Below are 24,138 nucleotides of genomic sequence, written 5' to 3'. Positions count from 1 at the left end.
CGTTCGATGTACCCAAGCTCAAAAGCATTTGAAGACGGAAGCTCTCGGGGACGTCTTTTGTCTGCGACTAAATTTAGCCAAGAAGGGCAGAGTCACTACGATGTGTGACAGCTCTAGACGCGACGTAGATGAAAGGTAAGGCAACACTTCAGGACCACGTGGTAAGCTGAAAATATGAGTTGGCGACAGGTCTGCGCTCTCATCACTTCGTGAGACGTTATCGTGCAGTTCCGGGTTATGCGTCTCGGCGCGATGGTATCGCATGCACTCATGGGCAAAAGGATGCGACTCCCAGCGCTTCTTTCCGAACCTTATTAAGTTGTTTAGGAAAAGCTTGCTGCTAGTCTAGCCGCTAGTTACCGCTCGGACGTAATTTATCCGTTAACTTAAAGATGAAATATCCCTTCCAACTATGAGTTCATTTTAGTTTACGATAGAATATGTTAAGTGGCGGTATTGCTCGTGGCTCATTGAGTTGCTAAGACGACGTGACGCTTGTTCCAACCGAAACAAAAAGGGAAGGCGTATCGTCAGAGCACTCATGGGTGCAGTTGGGGGAGGTCTCGCTCTTCACACTCGAGGGAGCAGTTGGCAATACGCGTGCATTACACACTATATTGTGACAGGATTAGAGATGGAACAGATAAGACACACAAAAGCGCATGTGCGTAATGGAAGCGGCATGCGTGTAACGGAAACGACGAAAGAGTGTAACGGTCTCCTGGCTTACCTCCACGGACTTCGCCGTTGGTGCAAATGGCGGACATAGATAGCGTGGTGAGCATGGTCACTATGGAGGCGAGGATGACGATTCCGGAGCCCAGGCCTTGTGGAATAGACGGAGAGGAACAGGGTTAGGAATCTGCTCTCATTCGCAGCTTCAGCCAGCCTCCCAGAGGAAATTAAGGGGCGCTGATCCATCCGAGCAGTACACTTGCAATGAGATATTTATTGTGCATTGTAAAAAAGGAAGAGAGACGGCTGAAAATTCGCGTTTTAAACACCAGCGCACAGGACACAACTATCTCTTCAATATTGGGGTTTGAGAGATTTTTATGCAAGTCAAATCATTGACGCTTGGTAGGCTTTTAGTTTCGTTAACTAGAACGTGCTTAAATTTTTATGAGCAATACGAAACAAAAATTGTCCTTGAGACGTTTATTATTTTTTTTTAATCCCATGAAGCAGCAAGAACGGCTACCGAAGTGCAATTGCCGTATGGCTTATCTAGACATATAATTGATAATTCAAATTAGCAACGTCAGTAAACTAAATACGACTTGGAAATTTGACTGTTTAGTAGCTGAGAGTCAATAACCTGAATTGTTTGGCTTTCACTCAAACCAACGAAAAAAATACCATCAACATTCATTTCTGCACTTTTCAATAACCTATATGAAAAAAGTTTTCTGCACCTATTTTGCACTGTTATCTCCCTTTTCGACGAAATAAATCGTACAAAATGATTGGTGCAATTTATCTTTTTTTTTTTTCTTCATGATATATCCCGCAAGACCCCCGCAAGTGTGTTGGTTTGGAGAAAATATTGTCCGAGGCACTCTTCTACTCCTCTACAGAAATCGCGAATGATTTAATGATCGTCTTATCAGTGAGAAGCGCAAAAAAAAAGGTCTTTATTTTTGCTTATCAGCAAGTGCGCCATATAAAAAGCGACAAATATTTTTTTTTTTTCAACAGTAATTAACACTCTTAGAATAAAGGTAACGCAATATGGACAACCACAGAGGAAAGAGACCACAATCACGAACACTACTAACAACTGGCTTTATTTCCCGCAGCAGTTAAGAATATATAGGGCTACACACCGCACGCGCGCATAACACTAGGACAACCACAGCCTTCTTAACAGAAAAAAAAAAAAAAAATCTCATGGCACATCTAAAAATCGCTGAAAGAACAAATAACGAGATGATCAGCCGAGAAAGAGCATCAAAAACAGACACCGAAGAAACCTAAAGAAAACGGACACGCTCGTAAGAGACGATGCTCTCTTCGCTTTAAAGAAGCAAGGATTCTGGGCAAAAGTCCTCGCACAAAATCCAGAGTTTTGCTGGAGGCTTTCCACATCCACAAAAAAGCGAATCACTGTGTCAGCGATGCGTCAATAAGTGTGCATTCCTCCGAGCGCGTCTTCCTGAATAGCTATCTGTGATATGAGTACCGTCTCTTCGCGCGTATCCGTTTTCTTTAGGTTTCTTCGGTGTCTGTTTGTTCCTGATATTCTTTCTCGGCTGATTATCTTGTTACCTGTTCTCTCAGCGATTTCTTGATATGTCACTACATTTATTTTTCTGTTAAGATACCTGTCGTTGCCCTAGTGTCATGTGCGCATGCGATGTGTAGCCCTACTGTTACGGAGTAGTTCAGCTTGTAGCAGAGGGCGGACACCGAAGACAAGGCTTTCAAACAGACGTTCTCTGCAAGCACCAGCCGACGCTGTTGAACGGCGTCTTCTCTCAAACTCACGAGAGTCTTCTTCTTCTTTTCTTATGCGTATGCACCGCCTAATGTGACAATATTGTTAACTGCGGCCGTAAATGAAGCCAGTTGTTAGTAGCATTCGTGTTTGTGGTCTCTTATCTTCTGCGGTCGTCCCATATCGCGCTACCTTTTTGTTCTAAGAATGTGTCACCAACTAGCCCAACAACAAGTTTTATTGAATAATTAACACATACACACAATTTAGCTGGCACTCTTGAGGTCACTCCTCACGAACGCTGCAAGATGTTTCAGCTTCAAAAATCGGTACTTTCAAAATGTCAAAGATGGCGGAAAGTGGTGAGACGCAAGGACGCTGAGCATGTAAGCTTTTTCAGCATTGTTGGCTTGTCGCATACAAAGCAACGTAAAAGATGCTAAGTGCATCAGCGGTGCGGCCGGGAGTACGCAGCTCCCAGCTTTCAAGGGGGGCAACAGATCTTGTATCCAGCGGCGCCTGCAGCACCGTCTCGCGGTAGCCGCTAGCGTTAACAGCGAGGAACGTTATACAGCGACGCCAATGCAGGAAGTGCGCGGGCAGATACCTCACAGAAGGCGAACGATGCCAACTTCGCAGATGCTTCTTTTTTTCTTCTTTTATCTTCAGACAATGCGCGCAGACAAAAGCTAGCCTGAAAACTTCACCGACCGAGGAATACGCAGTTTATCAGGCTTATGAGTTATGAGTTCATCTCTGAAAAGCACGGACGCGTACACGTGTCGTCATTCATGCCCAGGCCGCGCTGCAAATGCCTTTGACCTGGCTAGTGATGCACGTGGATATCACGACACGGTGCTGCGTACATCGTTGTTCACGTCTTCCTGCGTTGGTTTGAACTACCTACAACTTCTCCACAGTCCGCATCAAACGTTCACGTTCGACGTAAAAACAGTAATAACACGTAATAGTTGGCACGTTGAGTAGACAAAGAGCAAAAATAACAAAATATATTCTTCAATTACTTTCCAAGCAAAACAGTGCATCAAAGTACAACAAGATTCGCAACTGATTCTATAGTACAAGACCGCTGAAAGGGCGACGAAAGGCAGAAAAGTGGCAGGAAAAGGATAACTCGCTTATCTAGATCGCATAGATCACACATGAGAACTCAAGGACGTATACAGCAATTACATTTCTCCGGCCCACCATGCGCACAGTGACTGACGCTACACTCTGTCTTCTGCGTTATTCTCGCAAGTAAGTGTAGAAACTGCAATTCGAAAATTGGGAAAAGCGCCACCCGCTACAGGTGTCAAGCTAGGTTTGATCAACCTCAATTTTACCATCGCAGATATGAGACATGACACGACAATCAATCTCCGGGTTTTAAGGTTTTAGATCAATCAGCATGCCGCATTCTGGAGCAGGGAAGCCATGGAAAGTAATTCAAGACCTCTGCTGCTCCGATTAAATGTGCAAGCAATGTCTGCACAGAATGGCAATCTTCTGCAGGAAGCTACTTGCGAAATATCGATTGCATACCACCGCTGCGACGCCGTTGCGCCAACATCCCACGTGATGGGACCGCGTGGGCGACCTCCACACAATGGCAACAAGTAACAGCTGCGCCGGACGCGCTACAATATCTGGTCTTCTAAGACTGGAACCAGATCCCCCGTCAATCGTGGTTCGATTTGCTTCGTAGTACGCGCGCCTCCGACCGAATTCCTGCTTTTCAGTTGTTCCAAACCAAAGACGCATACTACCGATTTTCTAAAAAAAAAAAAAAAAAATCACTGTAGGCTGAATATGTCGTAAGAAAGAAATCTAGGCTTTTTTTTCCTTCATATCAAAGAAGGAATTTCCCAAAAATAATTTACCCATAAAAGACTCGGGCCGAACTTCTTGGCCCGCAGTAACATAGCAGATCTAGGATATTTTTTTCGTTTAGAGGCGACAGCCGGTTATACTAAACGCCAAACACACGCTGTCCACTCGTAGAGAGCTTGAATAAGCACACTGCACGAATCTGAAGTCCTGCTCCAGAGTACTGTTGCAGTACAAAGCCGGAAGCAGGTAAAATAGCAGGACCGCGTCATCTGGATCCAAGAGCAGCGGATGAGACGTACCAATGCCAGCCTGTCCCACGACCCATGAAAGCCGCAGAAACAGGATGACGCCCCAGATGTTGAGCAGGCATCGCACCTGTGTTGTCATAAAAAGGGGTGGGGAGAAGACAAACGAGAAAGGGAGGGGGGAAATGACAAAGACGAGTGAAGTTATAGTTACCGGAAAGTGCGCAAGCACGAAGCTTAGAGAACAGCGCTTAACTCTGGCAGAAATGAAGAGTGCGCCATGGGTACGTAAAAAGTTGACGCAACACGGAACGAACAGAATTGAGATCGATATTTTGTACCGGGTATATTTTTTTTTTTTTATAGCGAAAGCAATACTCGCACTTTCAAGCCATCGCGTGACCCGACCACAGTTACGTCTTACCCACGCGATGTTGTGACGTCACACCCCACGTGACACAAGGGCTGGCAGGAGCTGCCAACTTGGGTCTCTCGTTTCACATGGGACCGCTATGTCAGAATCAGCCTGCTAGGACTCTGGCATTCATCTTACCCCTATAGGCCACTGAGGCGTGTTCATACGGATTGGTTAAAGCGGGGCTTTATATGTGGGCTGAGGAAGAAGAAAAAGGGAAGAAGAACGCTCGGTCACCCGCAGCTAATGCTTTCGCTCAATATTTGGTTCAGCGGCGTTGAACCCTTGTAATTTTCTTTACCATAATTTAACCAAGTAGTTGTAGAGCTTTACACGAATAATTAATCTGCGTTTTTCCCACCTAGATTCACGCCAAAAGACGACCTGGTCCTCGGTCATTTCGTTATTTAGACTACGTGCGCTTCAATACTGCCTAGATTTATTGCGCTTGGTTCAAGCGTAAACTGCGTTTTCGATTCTTTTTTCTTACCTGATTTCCGTCTATTTTTAGTGCTTACGCTGAACACTTCTCTGTTCGTAAGTTCATCGAGGCCCCTGTGAGGATGCACTACAGATGGCTTAATTCATGATGCTGTCTATTCACTGATCGTTGTTTCTTTCTCAATTATAAACCCATCGGTGCAGATCTTTGCGGCTTTTTCTAATGCTGTCGGAAGTTATCGGTCACAAAACGTTTATTTCCATGATCGTCTGATATACCTCTTACCTAGGATTAGGTACTTAAATTTTAGTCCATAATCAATGCGTGGTAAACGCACACCACGGGTACGTGCCGTGCTCGAACGCGCAAATAGTATCACGCGACTTTACACCCCTCCTTCTTCGAGAAATTTTGTGCGCAACAAGTAGTGAACCGCGGCATTCGTTCGCCAGTGTACGCCTGGCATGATTCCAGTCGAAGGCGAAGAGAGTAAAGGTGTAAGCACCTTCATCGCAAAGCAAGTGCACACTCACAAAGAGGCAGGTGAGGAGGTAAATAACTAAGAGAGAGAGAGAGAGAGAAGGTGCACTCACAAAGACTCCCTGGATCCATCCCAGCTTGACGGCCCCTTTGCCCTTGATGGCCACTTCGTCGACGGCGTTGCGGGCAGACTTCTCCAGGGATTGCTGCGCACACGAAACGAGGAAAACAGAGGGCACTCAGACCGAGTCGTTTATGCGATTAACAGAGGGAACATATTTAAGAGACTCCTATCGAAGGTCACTCCTAAGAAAGCTGCCGAATTTATATTTGAATCTCCTCCCGAGACCTGGTAATAGAAATTTTATCCAATGTATTGAACAACCGAATCGCCACGGAACAAGTTTTAACGCACAAAACAGCCTTGCCCTGGAATCTTTCACCTGTGCGGCTGTCAAGAAAGTATGGTGGAAATGATAGCTTTTTCTCCCCTTCAAGAGCCGACAGGAAAGTGGGAGTCAGTGAAAGCAGTTAAAGTTTGTGCCCTAGACCGGGGAAAAAAAAAAAAAACGCTGGCAGATTCATGTGTACTTTAACAGACGGTAAAACACGGTGAAGAACATGTTAGGTATTCGTAAAATGTACAACCAACAAACATACACCCATATTTGAACATTTCTTCTACAGTGGTTATTTCATAGCCCACCATGGAAAGTTCCAAAAGCCGAAGACGGTTTTTCGACTATGATTTGGAAGCCACTTTAATATATCCTGAACGTACGATAAAAAAAAAATTAAAAAGATCGGCGGCAGTTTGCCCGAGCCTCGCGAGGATAAGCAGTCATACATTTACTCTCATTTTTGTGAACAGTTCTAATACGTCTGTCACACGAGTAAGTCCCAACTCCCTCGAACTTCTTTTCGATAAAGGAACACGCAGGGAGTTCAACCCCAAAGGAGTTGTCGCCGTGTAACACGGCTAAGAATGAGCTCCTCAAAGACGCCGTCAGGGTCCCATAGGCGCTGTTCGTTTTGTGTATGCATATAAAATAAGTTAGAAACATGTAATTTTTAGCTGCTTTCTTTTCAACAGTTTGAATAGAATTTAAAATATAAATGTACCTTCAGTCATATGAAAGGAATGCTGTGCTACTTTTACTAGCATAGTGGGTTTGTCCTTTCTACTGGTCACAACGTGCTTGCAAATTTCTTGCGTGTATGCTTGGATATTAGCGCATTTCCTTTTTTTCGTGCTCTACGTTGTGCTACAGTATTAAAATTAGTTACAAACGCAAAATTAATGCATAAGTGCTTATTTTAAAACCTACATAAAGCTCACGGGGAACCAGAGTGCTCCCTTTACCTGCTCGAGGGAGATGATTGTAACTCCTTACGCTAGGAACTTCCTTAAACTTCCTTTCTTAAAGGACTACAGTGTGACACGGTGCGTATCTCCATTGGGATAAAGACTTGGTTGAAGGGAGTTAAAAGGAGTTCAGCCGTGCCAGTGTGAAAGCAGTATAAGCTGCACTCTAAGGGCTAATGAGTCGAAACGTCAACGACAGACATAGCACGCCAATGTGCTGGGAACACAAATGCCTCATTTTCTCTCAAGAAGCGTCGTAGCTTCAGTGCGAGAATGGCCGCCAGACATTATCGTCGAGAGCACTTTATTCTCGTTAAAGACACCAGGTGTATCTAGTTTCCATGTCTTCAGAACGGGGTAGGAAAAATGGAGGCCTGTAGTTGAGGCGGTATTCCTTCCCTTACGGCGCGGTCAGATGTCCGCCGAAAACTGAGACAGATACTGGAGCTTTCCTTTCATATACACCAATTTAAATATTGAATGTAGGTGTCCACCGAAAAGTTAAACAGATTACAGCACCTTCATTTCCTTCCTCAAACACCTACTTAAACAAAACATTAAAAATATCGCAGATGAAAAGGCACTGTTATAGGCGCTATGGCGTTTACTCTTACGGCGAAGCTTCAAAGTACAATAGTTCTTTTCGCCACAAAGCTGTCGAAAACATATAAACACAGGCAATGAAGATTTGGCTTCTTTTTAATAACCCTTTTACTAAAAAGTTAGAGAGCAAAAATGACAACAGTACACGGACAGGGTGACGACATAAACACAAGTTGTTAGCTGTGTTGCGTTGTGTCGTGTTGTGTTGTGTTGAGTTGTGTTGTGTTGTGTTGTGTTGTGTTGTGTTGTGTTGTGTTGTGTTGTGTTGTGTTGTGTTGTGGTGTCGCCATGCCTGTGCGTGGTTGACTTTTTTTTTTTTTCGTGCTATAACGTTTTAGTAAAGAATTATGCACCAACTCGCCCAAAAAGAAGTTTTAATGAAGGTCATTTCTTATACAATGGGCTCTTTCCGTGTTTCTCCCTCTTCTTGCCCCATTGAACATAGCGCATGCGCTGCTTGTTCGTCACCCTGTCTGTGTGTAGTTGTCTTTTTTTTTTTTTGCGCTACGACTTTTTAGTAAACGATTATGCTCTAAATCCCACCCCCTTCCCCAGAAAAAAAAAAAAGTTCATGAAGTTTAATAACTCTACACAACGACGGAAAGCTTTCTGGTACTACGTTGAACCGTATGTAAGCAACGACCACTCATACAATTAACGTGATGAATAAAGCTAAAAAAAAGGGAAAAATCGAGGTACAATGAGAATAGTGAGACACTGTTTACTGCAAAAGCGAGGTGTTGCTTTGTCTTCTGCTTTGAGAAAAAGCTGTCCGTGTAAAGAGTTTCACTTTCAGCACAGGTATATAGTGCCACGAGTTTACTAATGACCGTCAGGCAACGCGCCTTGCAGCCCGATACCTGCTTGTGGCGAAAGGTCTTTCGCCACTTGCAGGATAGTTTGTTTGTTTCAGCTAGAAATGAAGCCGAAGACACACATGTAAGCAAACGGAACAGGGCAATGGACAAAGTTTTCTAGCTCAAGCAGCCTGTCCATGTTCTCTTTGTTATAGCGTGGATCATTGAAACACTAAAAGGCAGAGTATTACCACTTGGCCGCTCTAAACGTCTGGTCCAAAGGCGTTTATGCGCCACAACGCACATGTATGCGCGCATAAAGGAACGTACAAAGAAACACCGAACCAATGCACAAGCAAGAATGGCAGGCACGAAAGGGTTTGTCTTTCTTGAAGTCAAACGTCGAGATCGTGACTAACAGCAAGAGTCTAGGTAAAAAATATATAAAAAAGAGAAGATGGAGCCAGAGGTGCCCTCCTGACAGCACGCGCGCGTGCGAGTCAGTCGCAACGAGAAGCGAGCGCGGCAAATTGCCTTTCGGTGCCGACTGTCAGCCGCTCAGCGAGACGACCGGCGATTCCTTTGTCTGTACGAGAGGTGCTGCGCAGCTCTCGTGAGTCTGCGGCGAGAAAATGTTTCCTGCAGCCGAGCCCTCCCCCCTTACCTCCGGCCCCTCCCTCTGCAGCGTTGGCCCCGCTGTGGGAAGCTCGTTAGGAGCCCCGCGCGGGCGAGTGGGCAAGGTGCCGCGCCGTCGGGACGTCCAAAGACAGGAAATGACAAAACAAACCCGTCGCAGGAGCGAACGGTTGCGCGCATACCCTTACTCGTGCCCGTATGCACGGTGGCACAGCAACGCGCTGCGTATCTTAAAGGACATCAAAGAAAAGCTTGCGCTGGGATGTGGACGATTCGCGCTACAAAGTGTACAAAGTGCGCCTTAGTCAAAGCGTACCTCGAACTTCTGACAGCTGCTCACGCCCTACTCTCCCAGCCCCTGTAGGTCCTCCATCTCTTAAACTCTTCTAGGCCATGCAGCCCATTCAATTCATGTAGCCCTTGTATGCACTGCACCCACTGCGGCTACTGTTGAAACTGTAAAACGTTTAGGCCTACATGCGGTCTCTTCAGCTATCGTACCACGTGAACTCTTTTGGCTCTGCAAGCTCTCGTGGTCCGTGAGGCCTCTGCGGCCTTTGTGAGCCTGTGGCCTCTTTGGCTCTTGTGGACCCCGTGACCCCATATCACTTGTAGCACATGTAACCTCTATACAGCCTACAGCTGTTCTAGCTCCTCCGTGGGAAGTTTTACGTCGGAAGAGTGGAATGACAGCGAATGCACATAACATGAGCAAATGAAATTCATGGAATGTCCCTTCTTTTCTATCTACACACGTTTTAATAGATTACCAACATTGTTTTAATTCTCAAGACCGAAATAACTACTTTTTACGTGTTTGAATCAGCAGGGTTCATATTCCTTAAAAACGATTCAAATTACAAACACCCGTTATGAATTCGACAATTCGACACTGCCATTCAATACGCCATAACTGACCATATAAAAAGAAGTGAACCCAAGAGTTTTCCAAGCAATACTACTACATGAAAGTAGTTATGTTTTACGAGACTAGTGCTATCAACCTTGCAGTCTACGCTGATGGATCTCGAACGCAGACCAATGTTATAATCTCGTGCGGGGCACAAGACCCCATTAAACCGGCTGATAGCGAGGCCAGGTGCGCACTTAGACATGTCGAAAGCCCTGTATTTGCGACCTTAGAATGCAAGCTACAAACCCGCTTGCACAACAAGAAAAGATGGTCTTAAATCACCACACTGCGCAGACTACAAAGGCCTGGAGTATAAAGCCGAAGATATCGCAAACAGCAACAGCAACTAAACGATCACAACTAATCTCATTTACGTAATGCGGCAAAAAGAAACAAAGTTAATTACACTTTGATCCATGCGTCTGCTTGTTCCGCTAGAACCTGCGTTTATGGCGATTACTTTCTGCGTAAGAATTACACCAACCACAAATAGAGTTCACTGACATCAGCTAACCACTCATAGTCTTACTTTCGTTAAATGTATAAAATGATGCGCCCCTTGCATTATAGCACGCAACTACAGTAGAAAAAAAAAAAAAAAAAAAAGGGCATGTTGGTGCACGGTGGCGGAATAAACAAAGGTTGAGATCGCACTCATTAAGTTAAGGTATGCTGAATCAAACCTGCTTAATTCAAAAGGCTTGACTATTCTGCAACATACAAGCACTCAGCGAAAGCCCGTGAGTGGCTCAAGCCTAATGACCTAAATGAAAAATTCGAACGCTGACAGCCTGTCTGTTCACGACACGAAACAGTGCAGTTACCGGTACAAACTCACGTAGCAAAACTGATCTTGGGTAATACATAAAAAAAGGGGGCGACTGTGAAATGAGGAAGACTCCACGAGTCTGGATGAGAAATAGGCTTCCCATGGAGCGCCCAGTGAAGAAGTCTTTTTACGGCAGCCCTGGCAACGACACTTGATATACTGGCCAAATAATAAGGAAGCGTCGGCGGCCGTGTTTTCCTCAAAGGCGAGCTCGTCTCACACAATGGGCTATTTTGCGTCCTTCAGCCCACTGCTCGCATCGCGAGGAATAGCGCGAAATTGTTGGACACCATCAAATGCGAGGCTACCCCCGCATGCCGTTCATACGCGGCAAGTGGCTATTCAATTGGCCGAACTTTAAAAGGAAGCCGCGACAGATTAATTTTTATTCCGTCAATTCTAGCTGCGCGTATGTGCTCCGGTTGAATCCTTGGCTCTCGTCTAGTCCCGTTTATAGCGTCAGAGACACAACGGAAATGGTGTCAGCGCGCGTTCTCTCAAGGAAAGTACGAGCGCCACGTTTAGATCAACTGCTGACGCCCACTGCGTATAGGGGTACACAACTGTACGCTTGTAGCCAACTGTAATGAATACGGACTAACTTCGCAAAGTAGACTGTAAGAAAGGCTCATGGAAGCAATCTATAACACCGTCTGTACCTCTTGCGATGAATCGGGGTCCTGTAAGGTATAATATAGACTAGAACGCGGGTGTTACGCGTATAGGTTAGACAGTTTCCTTTCGCGAAACGGATTTCGATGTACTGGAGAAGCTAACAAACGTTTGAATGCGATAGGATTGGAAGCCTCATTGAAAAAAAAAAAAAAAAAAAAAAAAGTGGTATTAGTCATATATTACGTTCATTGGCTGAAGGGAAGCAACGTCACTGAGGAGGAAGTGACAACTGCATACAGTTCGATATGTCCCCATTGCGTCCGTATCGCCACCCCTAGACACTTTGTGGGGAGCATATAAGCCCCAGATATAAACAGATCTGTAGGTGTCCGCGAATACACCCGTGAAAAAAAAAAAAAAAAAGACACAAAACGCACGCGATGTAAAGGAATTCAACAGCTTCTAATGCTACCGCATTGCCAGCGCATAATGTTAATCGCTGCATCTTTGAATTTTTCTTCCTATTAGAATACGCTTTAAGAAACACGTTTTGGTTTACCAAACCTACGGTGAGGAGAGAACTGCGGGTGAAACAAAAATATCAGGTGCAATCGTGTGACACCCTTTCATTGGGTAGTGAAAAGCAGGAGGGCGTGTGGACACACTGCCGAAATTACAACAGCTGCCAGACAAGCTAAGTTGGTAACGGCGACCTACGTGCTATTCCATACGTTACTAAGCTTTGTCATAATATGCACTTCTTTTTTTTTTTTTTTCCAAGGCGCAGCGTAGCGCTTTCTTTGTTTTACCCTTATATGAGCTAACGCCTTAACGCAAGAATTTGAGATCAGTTTAGCATGTGCCGTAGGTACTTGGCAGTTTATGTCATACAAGGCTCCCTGCAATAGACGCCCTAGACCCGATCGTTAAAGCGGGCGTACCTTACCATTGCGTCATGTGGGGAGTTTTCTTTGGTGACATGCATCCGACATTTACCTTCATCGTCGTTTGTATCCGAGAGACGCAGTAAGTCTAGACGGCTACTGTAACTGTCTACGTGAGCAAAGAACTGATATGCATATCCGAAGCTGCGTGCACTCTAATCACGGCTGCCTACAAGCCACTGAACGGCCGGCTGGCTCGTCCCGATTGCATTTTGGGACATAACACGCGCACACAAAAGAAAGTCAGCGGAAAGAAGATGAAGGCTCCATTGCACATATCCTGGCCTGACTCGGCGGCTCAGGGTTACGCGGTAAGGAATGCGGTACTCATAGTGCAGGCACAGGCTTCTTTTTGCACAAAGCCCTTCACGCGTGGGTGACGTGATTGCGGCCTCGCTCATCTGCCGTACCACCACCGTACACGCCTCCGCATCCCCTATTCCCACCCACCTATTACCTGCCGCGGGGAATCTCGTCCACGCTAAGCTCCCTCCTGCTGTTCCCATCACTCGTTGGTTCCCGTGTGTCCTTTCCGTTTGCGTATCCCGTCCTGCGGAAATGACCAATCGTGAAAACCCTGGAGACAGCGCATCCTCCATGAAGCCAGAAAGAAAAAAGGAGAACGCGGTTAGGCAACCTTCTAAAGAGAAGGCGTTGACAGTCAGTAATGGAGATGACAAGAAAAAAATCCACAGCGGCGACTAACGTGGGCAAATAGGTCTTGCAATTTGGCTCCAATATTAAAGATGCCTAGATGACGTTTCTTATCCGTTTTGATAATAAAAAAAAAATGGTAATCACTAACAACTTGGTAAAACCTTGTGGCTTTAAACGTTGCTGTTTTTTATCTATGTTCTATGTATAAAAACGAGAGGCCCTTTTAAGCCCATTTTCAAGGATGAAGACTGCTACGGAAAATAAACACAAAATCACAATAAATCATCCGACCACAGAGTATGGCGAGTGGCTTTAAACATCCACAGTTCGCAGCCATCTTTACAACATTCAACGCTGGCCAGCTAGCAGCCTTGTAGATAGAGCTCCTAATATAATAGATAAAACAATTAAACAAATTATTCGTACAACTTCCAACAAACTTTCGCAGTTTCAAGACCGTTAAAGTGTAGAGCAAACTTTGAAGAGTCCCATTTAAATTAACGATCCCACCTTTTTCCTGTGTTAGCAAAGAAAGTTAAGCTAATGATAGCTAAACCAGCTAAAGATCAGGACTGACGTTTTTCTTTCATCAATTCTCATTGCCTCCACAATGACACCGACATCCTCTTCCTCATTCAAATATGCAGAATTCTTTTTCTTCTTTTTTTTTTTTTTGCCTCGTAATGCGTCGCATGCTACTTTAACAGCCTAAAACAAATTTTAGCCAATTCTAGCATTGATGGGCTCATGACTAATTCGGTAGCACACCATTTTATTTATAAGCATCAACGGTTCGGTTCCCAGTCCAACCGTGCCATTACACGCTCCTTTACTTTATTTTTGTTACAAGTGGGCAGATCGAGAACGATTTGGTCAAGACTGCGCGAAAGGCTATTTGAACCATATCTGACGACCTCTTTCTCCCAAAAATAATCTCAAGTTTAAAAAGAATCAAGAAAAAGAGGACTATCATGACGAAAGCTTTCGTGTTTTTCACGAAGCCGTGCTGTGGCACCTCCACAAAGCCGCCCCACATTTCCCCTTAAGCATTGTTTTCACCGAACGCACTCGTGCCCGCGGAGAAGCACGATTTACGGCTCCGGCAACGGGATGTCGACGACGGCTTTGACGTCCCATTTTCGAGAGACCTGCAGTGGCTGTCATCATCATTTGTCACCCGGCGCCCTGTTGACGCCGAGGCTATGCGAAGAAATAGAGAAAGGCTGAAAGCTTTCCGGCCGACTCCACGTTGTCGACAGCGTATTACAGTCGAGAACGAACTACAGTAAGAAATGGGCTGTGAGAAGCCAGTGTAACCAAGAAGCACATGAACATACCAGTGCCCACCCCAAACTTTTTCAGTAGAAGTAGTTACGGAGGGGATGAAAGGGCTCGACGCCACTATATTGTGCGTATCTTTATGGATAACCGAACATTGTTGAAAACCCTTGTTTTCAGTTTCGCGTCGTAAGGAATGACAGTGAGTCATCACATGCTAAAAAAGTTAGCAGTCACCTTATAAAATATTGTCTCTCATGTATTTTCCTATTCATAGTTTATTTCGAAAGATATGCAATAAATAAATAAATAAAGAATGAATGAATGAATGAATGAATGAATGAATGAATGAATGAATGAATGAATGAATGAATGAATGAATGAATGAATGAATGAAAATATAGTAATCATGATTTAAAGGTCTGAAAGAATGGTCTTAATATTAGAAAGCGATATTACCATTTCCACTAACACGACGTAAGAGCACATACCGCTGTAAAAGCACGGCATTACAGCAGCACTAAATTATTTTTTAAGTCGTATTTTTGCGCCAAGTAAAAATGCATGTCATGCAATGGTGCAGCTATTACAGACGTGTGTGTGACATGCAACGGCGGAGACCACTAGGTGCTGAGCGCTGTACATTTTTCTGTGAATCACGTCCTGGTGGCAGTTTCCCACACTGGACAGTGGTAAATTAGCATTCCAGTCCTATCTAGCATTGCGTGCAAACCTCTAGCAATCCTGACAAATAACAACCCAGAAAAACTAACCAAAGGCTCCGCAAACAGTCATGCGTCAAAAGTAGTACTGCAAAGAAATTGTTGGAAACCTTTACTTTGTTTAAATAGACGAATTCGTGTTGACCGCAAGCACATTAAGAGCCCCCCTCCTTCAACCTCTTCCGAAATGTCATTGCGCCTACGCTTTGCTCCAGAACGTCGCTTTTTTGTTGTTAGAATTGTGATGTTCTCGCAAACACAATTGGGAATATGACACTTATTCTGTTCTGTAGCGTCTACTCCTGTATGTCGCTTTCCCGGAGTCGCACACTTACATGGAGATTTAAAATGCCGCTGAACACGACTAGCGAAAGCTCTGGGTTCGGTCGAAAAAAGAAAGCAATTATGACGCTACTTAAACACTAAAATTGTAAGGGCTGCAGATCGGATAATTGGTTATGCGGAAACGTAACATGGAGGCGCCAAACAGACCTTGACAACTCAGCAGAATATCATAACGCTGCAGAAGAGTGCAAACCTGTTGAGAAAACGGTGTCTAATGCCGCAGGAATAGGCGCGCGACTCAGTCCGTACTGCGAACTTTAAATGCTTAGAAGAACGCCTAGACGAATACCTAAACTAATGTTCAATCCCCTCAGCGAGGGCGACATTATTCTTACTAAACTAATTAAAAACTCTAGGTCACTTAGTGAATTGGATGAAAGTCGGCAAAAAAATAAGATGTGTGCAATCAGCAGATTTTTTTTTTTTTTTTCTAACAAGAGTTGCCTCAGATGGGTGCAGAAATTACGGTGAACAGGTTTTGCTCAAGAAAAAAAAGATAGATGTGCCTGAAGAGAGCCACAGACTGTCATTATCTAAGGCATCGCAGTACACAAAGCGACGAAATGGGGATGATGGTACTTCGTAACTCCGAAGGATTCAGCGAATAGTAATTACGAAACACAGAACGCACCACGTGGTTTACTTAGTAACTGAACACAGCTCCCCCATCTCCCAGGTTCTGAACAAAAAAAGATATTGTACTTCCAAACAAACTTTCTCAGAGTATTTAATTTTAACGAGCAAGCTTAACTGGTCATAAATGCTGCGCTACTTAGTCGTAAGCGAGATGTTTCAACTAGCCCAGTCCCAAGCACTTCTTAAGCTTAACTGGCACCAGGTCATAATCCATATATCGTTCACTACATCCGATGAGCTGGCTAGCGGCAACAACTGGCAATTTATTATTCTGTTCCTAGGGAAATGGGGCACCAAAACTTCAGCGCGACAAACAAGACGCGCATATTCCGGAGCCTTCCGGATGAGTTGCGCACTAGCGTCTTGCCCCCTACCTAGCTGCGTGCAGCGAGTGCGTGCAAGGGGAGTGCATTCGAGTGTGACTGATTCTGTAACGAGCAAACAGCCCGGAGAATGAAGGCAAGGGGGTTTGAAAAGAAAGGCAAACAAACTAAGCAGGCAGCGCGCACGAGCGCAAAGACGTCGCGTAGTCGCTCGCCCGCGGCGGGCCTCATCAGCGGCCGATGCCGGCGCAGCCGAAGCCGTCAATCAGCGTCAGCGGCGCAACGACAAGGAGGCTGCCGTTGGCGCTCAGCGTAAGCGCGGGGCATGTTCTCCTTTCGCTTGGCAGTGGATCAACTATTATGCGCCGATGCGCGCTCTTCGGAGACCCGAGGAGAGACGGACAGACCTCGTTACATTGTACTTGGATGATGCCCGGGCATGTATAGGAGACAGGACTGCGAGACCCGATGCGGGCAATGTGAAGGGGAACGCGTGTAATGCTGTAATCAGAGCTCCCGCTCGGGCCAGACACTGTCGAATACAGAACGTATGCATCAACGTACGGCCGTTGTGTCGCAGAGATGAAAACCAAGCAGGTCAGATCGTGCTTGTCTGCGGGGCGTGGGTTAAAGGTACAAAAGCGCAGACGAGACAAAAGCATGCGGTCAATTCCTTATTATTTTTTTTTTTTTCAGTCTTTCTATCCGCCTGAAAGTACTGTTGTCCTGAGTTCGCGGCAAACAGAGCAATAAAATCAGCTATAACATTGTTTCAAGCACCCTCCTTATTAGAAAGCGCTTACGAACTGACACGGCTTCTGACCGAAACGTGTGCCCGGCAACGCTAAGATGGACGACCGAGGCCTGCAAATATATAAATATAATATATAAATTGTTTATTTATTTCAAAAAATTACATACAAATACAATAGCTTTCGATGTTGTCTGTGCAGCGCTACGTGAGAAAAAAAATAAAATAGTGGACGTCGTAACGGGCGTTGTCAGCGCCTGTACCGAAAAACAAAGGAACATTGTTTCGGAATCCACGTACTGCTACGCCAACCGCATACACGTTCTGCAGCCATTGGGACACGCGCCATCGCGTACCGAGGAGGCTCTCTAACGGGGACAGGCGCGGCATCCCTCTCCCCCCCCCCCCTCTCCGCATCGCCTCCTGTGATGCAGGACACAAGTGCGGGTTCGCCTCCCTGCCCCCCATCGGGGCACAGCGGGGCAGCGGGACGCCCGAACGAAAGTCGTGTGGCTGCAGCTGCATGCTTGCGACCGACCATTTGTGACCATTAGGCACTCTCTCGTCTGGGAAGAGGAGAAGAGCAAGCGGCGGCCGTGGACGCAGCATTTATCTCCATTTGGACCTCCGTCGTCGGGGGCAGCGCACACCTGGATGAGGATGAGAGAGAAGCAGCAAAGCACTGGTCCAGCAGAAAAGCTCTGCCACCCATCGGCGCACCGCTTTGCCGATTCCAGAAGTTGCGGCTTCACGGACTCGCTCTAACTGGGCGTTTCGGAGTTCCGTGCACGAAGGACGCGCACGCAAAGAAAAGCGCGCGGCGACAATGTTGGAGAAGGGGGACTGATGCGTTTGTTTGTGCAAACGGTCTGATACAGCTATGTCTGCTACTGATTATCGCCGCGTCTTGACAATACGTCACAAGGCGCACAATCAAAACATTCTTGATAACTAGGAATAATTGTGTAAGTGCGCCTACGAGGGCAGCCCGCACATTGTCCCCATATACGATATTTTCCTCAAAGAACAGAAGTGCTGATGTTGCGCGTTATGTATTTGCCCTCATAGATAATTACTATTAAAAAAAAAAGTTTACAACTGACAAATGAGGAAAGGAATACGTTAGAAATATAAAACGAGCAACCCACAGCTTTCGATACAACGTGATCTTGATCTTAGCAGTTCGGTTGCGAATCCCCCCCATCAAGGCTTCTAAACAAATGAAAATTCGCCCTTTCACACTCATTTCACCCGTACGCAGGTAAATCACGTGTCTATGTAAGTTAATCTGTAGTACTTAGATCATCTCCAAGTTGTTAAGCCAACGATACAAACTGGCGTATATGGGTTCCGCGGTGTGCGAAGTCGTATATTGCCAAAACGCAATATATTCCGCAAAATCCAGAATAACGGCAATCCCATTTTTCGCAGCGGCTTGCCTCGCCTTGCAGTGTCCCTCAGGTGGTTGGAAACCGGCGTCACGAAATAGCGCCATAGCTTATCGCTACTTACGCCGTCTAGTTGTCTCCCCTTAATTTGTTATGTAAATCCAAAGATGCAGAAGACTGTTTAAACCTTGTAACCAAATATTCAAGCCTACGGTATGTTCGCATTCTGGTTGACAGCTCCTGGTTTTATTCGAAAGCACCCGAAGTTTTGCAAAGTAAACTTTGACGGCTTTTCTGGCAAAGGCTTCGTAGTATATATGCCTAACAGCTGATTCTACCTTCTACAATTAGTTATTTTTAGTCATAAGAATATTCCACCGTTGCTTATTTCCTACTGGTAACCACACACACACACACACACACACACACACACACATACACACACACACACACACACACACACACACACACACACACGCACACGCACACGCACGCACGCACACACACACACACACACACACACACACGCACGCACGCACACACACACACACACACACACACACACGCACGCACGCACACACACACACACACACACACACGCACGCACGCACGCACACGCACACACACACACACACACACACACACATATATATATATATATATAAACATCCCTATGGTTCCACTGGTTCTGACGGCAGCTGACTTCCTAAATTATATTAATACACGGTGCACGTCTCTAAGGCAGCATGCCAAGGTGCGCAGTTAGACAAACCAAGTTCACACTACAAGTGCCGGCTTATTCGTGTACAATGTTCCGTCAAAGGCTCGACTACATTAATGAAGTAGACGGCTGCACGCCGAGGAAACAAGCGCGCGCATTTGTACAGAAAAAGATTGTGAAAAACGAGTATACATTTTTCAAATGCTGTGGCGCAAACAGTTTCTGTCCATTTTAACAGCATCAGCAGGAATTACCAATGATGAACAGTGCAGTTATTGTTCTAGTATACACAATAAAACAAGCAATGTCTAAGTGAGGTTAAACGTGGCGTCATTAATCGACCTGGATCACCAGCGTGGACCGCGCGTACTCCAGCCACTCCATCACTGAGAGATTTTCCATCCTTGCATCTTCTTTCTGCTCCGCCGCAGCGTAATCGTTCAGTCATTTGCTTTTCAGAACCGCTTCATGCCCGCACGAGCATTTTGCCCGGCAATACACGTAACAGGACACGGTCAGCGCAATGGGCGCTGCAAGGCGTTCGCATTCTCTTCGCTCAGGTCGTTAAGCCTCGGCTCCTCGAGTTCCGCAGCCGCTGCACGCAACTTGGGAGACCGGAAAGGTAGCGTGGTCTCCGTTCTTCCATTTTCCGACGCGCAGCTCACGCGTAATGACCTGCAGTAATGGTTGCAGTGCTCATGCTGGCTAGGAGAAAACCGGCCGTATACGCGTAGCACAGAGTCCCGGTCGCATTGGCGCCTGCGAAGAGCTCGACGGTTGTGTCGGTCTCCGGCGAGTTCGAGCACGTGCCGCCGCCCGAGAGCAACAACCGGACAAGTGCGTTCGCTCCCTACACGAGTGCCTCCAAAATGGGCCCGTGCATGAAGGATGAAGAGGCCGCAGAGAAAAGAGGAGTAGCACAGCATGTTCGCAGCAAGAAAAGCCAAGGTGCACTTCATCGGGGCAAGATTTCTGTATAAAGGCGGAACTTTTGTACTTGAGACTGTTAGTTTTACCAGATGTTGTGTCGGTTTCGCCGTTAAATGCACTGCTCTACTGACGGCATCGTTGACCCCAAACCAGGCTAAGACGACATGCCAAGCGTGGGGGCCAGCGCGCGAGAAGTGTTTCTCAGTCTAGGGCAGTGTTAAGAATTTAGTACAAGGTCTACACAATTCTGCAATGCGTTAGCCACTAGCGGCGAGTACAATAACCACATGAAACGGCTGGACTGGTATGATGCTATACGTCGCGACGAGAAAGGACATTTTGTCGCTGCCGAGGGAACCATATGCCTGCCACCTACACACACATTGGCTTCCCCTGTGAAGTTGTCTTCGATGTACGAACGACATACGTACAGGCGGAAAACGTGGCACAAAGAGCAACAATGCCCATCGTTACCCGCTCATGCTGTTCCGTTTCCTATGGCGCATATTTAGGTACATCAATCACGAATTGCACGTTCCTACACATGTTAAGTCTACGTTCTACACAAAAGTGCTGGTTAGGCCTACCAAGTAAAAAGGCCGAAACGAAATTATACATCTCAAGTACATCGACGGTAGAGGACTTCGTCGAAGACATCGAGACCATCTTTAGCGCGTCCGTACACCTTCCGTACGTACGCGCGTTTTAGGTGTACGTGCGCCTTCCGTAAACCTTCCACCGTCCACGTACACCTTCAACCAAGACCTACCAACATACGTTACGTGGTCGGGAATGGAACGCATTTGGGAGAGGTGTAGGGGTGGAGAACAATCCATTCACGATAGTGCTAAGATTGCGCGGAAGCCGCCGCCAAAGCCACAATAGCAACCGCAGTAAATGGGTTCGAGAGACATTTACAGAGGATGAGTCTGGCTCCGCGCCAGCCGCACGCACGGCCAGTGCATGGAAAACATGCGGAAACGCTGCAGGAGCTCCTCGCCGGCGGACACACACGCGCAAACGCCCGTGGCAGAGGTGACGAAGAGCAACACGTGCACGTACGCGCCTACATACGGGGGCAGCGTGCGGGCGGCGCCCGCCTCCACCGCACAAAGAATACGGACGAGACGGCACGTGCACCTCCGGCTCGAGAACCTGCTCCGTCGGTTACTTTTTCCTTCGCGAAGAGGCCGTCGCACCAGATGCGCGGTAACAGGCGGTGCCAGAGGCGCCTTACTTGGAAAATTCGCAGTGTACTAACCAGGAAGAATCTGCAAGCTCATAATCATGGCTAGAGCAGAAAGGTAAGCATAACGCGCTTTGACGTATGAGAACATAAGAACCATTAGCAACAAATGAAGCCGAGATTTGCGAGTTTGTAGGTGACGGCGCGTGCCTTAACGAGCAGAGGCTTGTGCGTGCTTTTGAAACGCTGTTAGCCTACTACGTGCCTCCAGAAACTTGGAAATCAGTCGCCTCACTGCTTTCCGTGACGATTTTCAGCACCGGTGACGTGCGCAGGCTGCAGCTTGGAGCGAAAGCAGCACAACCAAGGTGTGCCGCTCGAAATAAATAGTTCCGGCCTGTGTAGCTCCGACATCATCGATCAAAACCGAAATATTCACTCAGAGAAAAGAATGTTAGCATCGTGGTCCCATCGGCAGGAAGGAACATGGGAAAGGGCCGTATTCGCAGCGTCCGCGTCTGGTGCTTCAAACGCCAGGGACAAGGTCGCCCCTGGGCAACGCAGATTATAGAATATTATCGAAGCTTGGCGCACTGCTACGGGCACAGTTCGCTGTCCAGCTGCTTCAACTTTAACGCTGAAGTCCGTGGCCCAGAGGGTACGCGAATAGCGGCCACAGCGAACAACACACATTTGGGGCACGTGAAAAGCGAGAAAATGTCTACTGCTGCACGCTCTATTGTTGACTAGGTAGCTCAGAAGAGCGCACGTTGAAATTGTGTTTTCCTGGCTTCAAGTTGGAAAGACCTAGTGGTATTTAAAGAATGGTCCAGGACCACGGCATATCAGTAGCATACTGTCTTGCGCGCCTAACAAGAAGTCTGCAAAGCACTATCAGGCCGATAGTGTTTCGAAAATTTTCCGCGATGAGGAAGTTTAGAATAACCGTTGTCCTTGCCCTGCGTCCTAACGTCCCACCCAAACCCAGAAACGGGCTGCAAAGAGGCTGGTTCAGCGCCGGCCGTCCGCATATTAATGTTAGAGTTACGTAACGTAAGGGCGACCACGACAGCTTCACGAATTATCTCAGCAGATGAAGGCGCCTATCACAATTCACCTCCGTCACCCTCGGCCTAACCGCCATTTTGTACGATGAAACTCGACGTCTCTCAGCATTTCTACTGTCACAATGATGCGAGCACTGCTCGTCTGTCGCCAGGAGTGCATATCGAATTTCAGGGAAGACGCACTGGGGACATCACCGCAAACGCTAAATGAACGCCGAAGCGCATGATGCCGACACCAGTGTGGCAGCCAACGGCGTCATAGAGGTCAAAACGTCATAGGGGGAACCGACGTCATACTCCCCTTGGTGAAACGAAGGCTTCCCGGCAGCACACTGACGGGCAGAGGAGCTACCCTGCAGGATGGTCTCAGATGACATACAGAGAAGCGTGCTGAACCTGCCCGAATGAAAGTTAAAAGGGGCAATGGCGCATGCGAACAGCTATGATTGCGCCATATGTCAAACCAAAAACACACCCTTGAGTCTACATCATGGTGTCGGGTCGTTATAGCGGGCACTTTAGTGCGGCTTACCAAGATACTTTGTTGGGCGAGTTGGTACTTATTCATTATTAATTTAAACAGCGCGAACACGAAGACAAAGGACAAGATAAAAGAAAGCCACAGTACAGCGCTTGTACTGTGGCTTTCTTTTATCTTATCCTTTGTCTTCGTGTTAGCGCTGTTTAAATTAATAATGGACTTTAGTGCGGGTCGCTATCCGAGCGCGAACAGCGATGAACAGGGTGTGATTCGATCACACAACCCCCTACAAACACGCTCAAGCTTCAGATGCCACACAGCTTGAGCCCAGTTGTGATACATTGCGAGCGAATACGGTAATCGCCGCTGTTGTGGTGATCAGCAAAATCAAGATGACATTCCTTCGTTGCTAAACATTTGCTGTCCTCTGGCTTCCGCCATGTTCGCAACACTCGTTTTACGTTACAGCTCAAATCGCTACACTATATATGGCATGGAAGTTGGCATCGTGGATGGCTCCTAACTCATCTACCCCATTAACCATACAATAAACAGCGGAATTCTGCGCCGTGGCGATTCGCGACGTTAGGCGCCGCCAAAGAAAGTGAGGTTTGCGCTTCACCGCCTATAGACCCGATGACCCGCGGAGTTAGACAATTGCACTGCGCCACAGAAACCTGTGCATTTTCAAAAGCAAAGCTCAATTTGCGCTTGCAAATCAGTTTTTCTTGTGGCCAACGCACAAGTGGCTTTGCTGAGCTCGTGGGGCAAAAGTTATTTTGCACTCACATAAAGTGCGCGAGCTGCAAATTTCAGATGTTCACATAGTCTCCGCTGGCAGCGAGTGGGTGTGTTTGGTCAAAATACGTATACAGCCACGCCTCGTTAATATATGGACACTCTGGTTCGCAGGGCAAAGCCGTTCGTAAGGAAAGTCGTCCGTAATAACGAATCGCGAAGAAATAATTGTCCTGAAAAAAAAAATTTAATATGTTGTGGTGAAGATCCGCTTTTGGACATAGTAGTGGCCACTGACGGTTTAAATCACGCATAATTTTGGGAACTACAAGCCCCTTGTCCCGGTCACCATTACGTCAA

At 46.6% G+C, this 24,138-nt stretch overlaps 1 protein-coding gene across 1 annotated transcript in view; it reads right to left on the bottom strand.

Moving 5' to 3' along the window:
* The window catches only part of LOC146198343 (solute carrier family 12 member 2-like), a 128,950-nt gene that overhangs the window by 50,608 nt on the left and 54,204 nt on the right, over positions 1 to 24,138 (bottom strand). Inside the window, exons 2-4 of the mRNA XM_084593790.1 lie at positions 5,966 to 6,058; positions 4,570 to 4,645; positions 731 to 826 (exon numbers count right to left, since the gene is read on the bottom strand). Coding sequence (XP_084449916.1) covers positions 731 to 826; positions 4,570 to 4,645; positions 5,966 to 6,058 — 265 coding nt within the window. The remainder of the gene's footprint in view (positions 1 to 730; positions 827 to 4,569; positions 4,646 to 5,965; positions 6,059 to 24,138) is intronic.

The sequence above is a fragment of the Amblyomma maculatum genome, chromosome 2 (assembly GCF_055883805.1).
Source record: "Amblyomma maculatum isolate TAMU_Amacu chromosome 2, ASM5588380v1, whole genome shotgun sequence".
NCBI lineage: Eukaryota > Metazoa > Arthropoda > Arachnida > Ixodida > Ixodidae > Amblyomma > Amblyomma maculatum.
The sequence above is the reverse complement of the archived record's forward strand: the minus strand, read 5'-3'. Positions and strand labels throughout refer to the sequence as shown.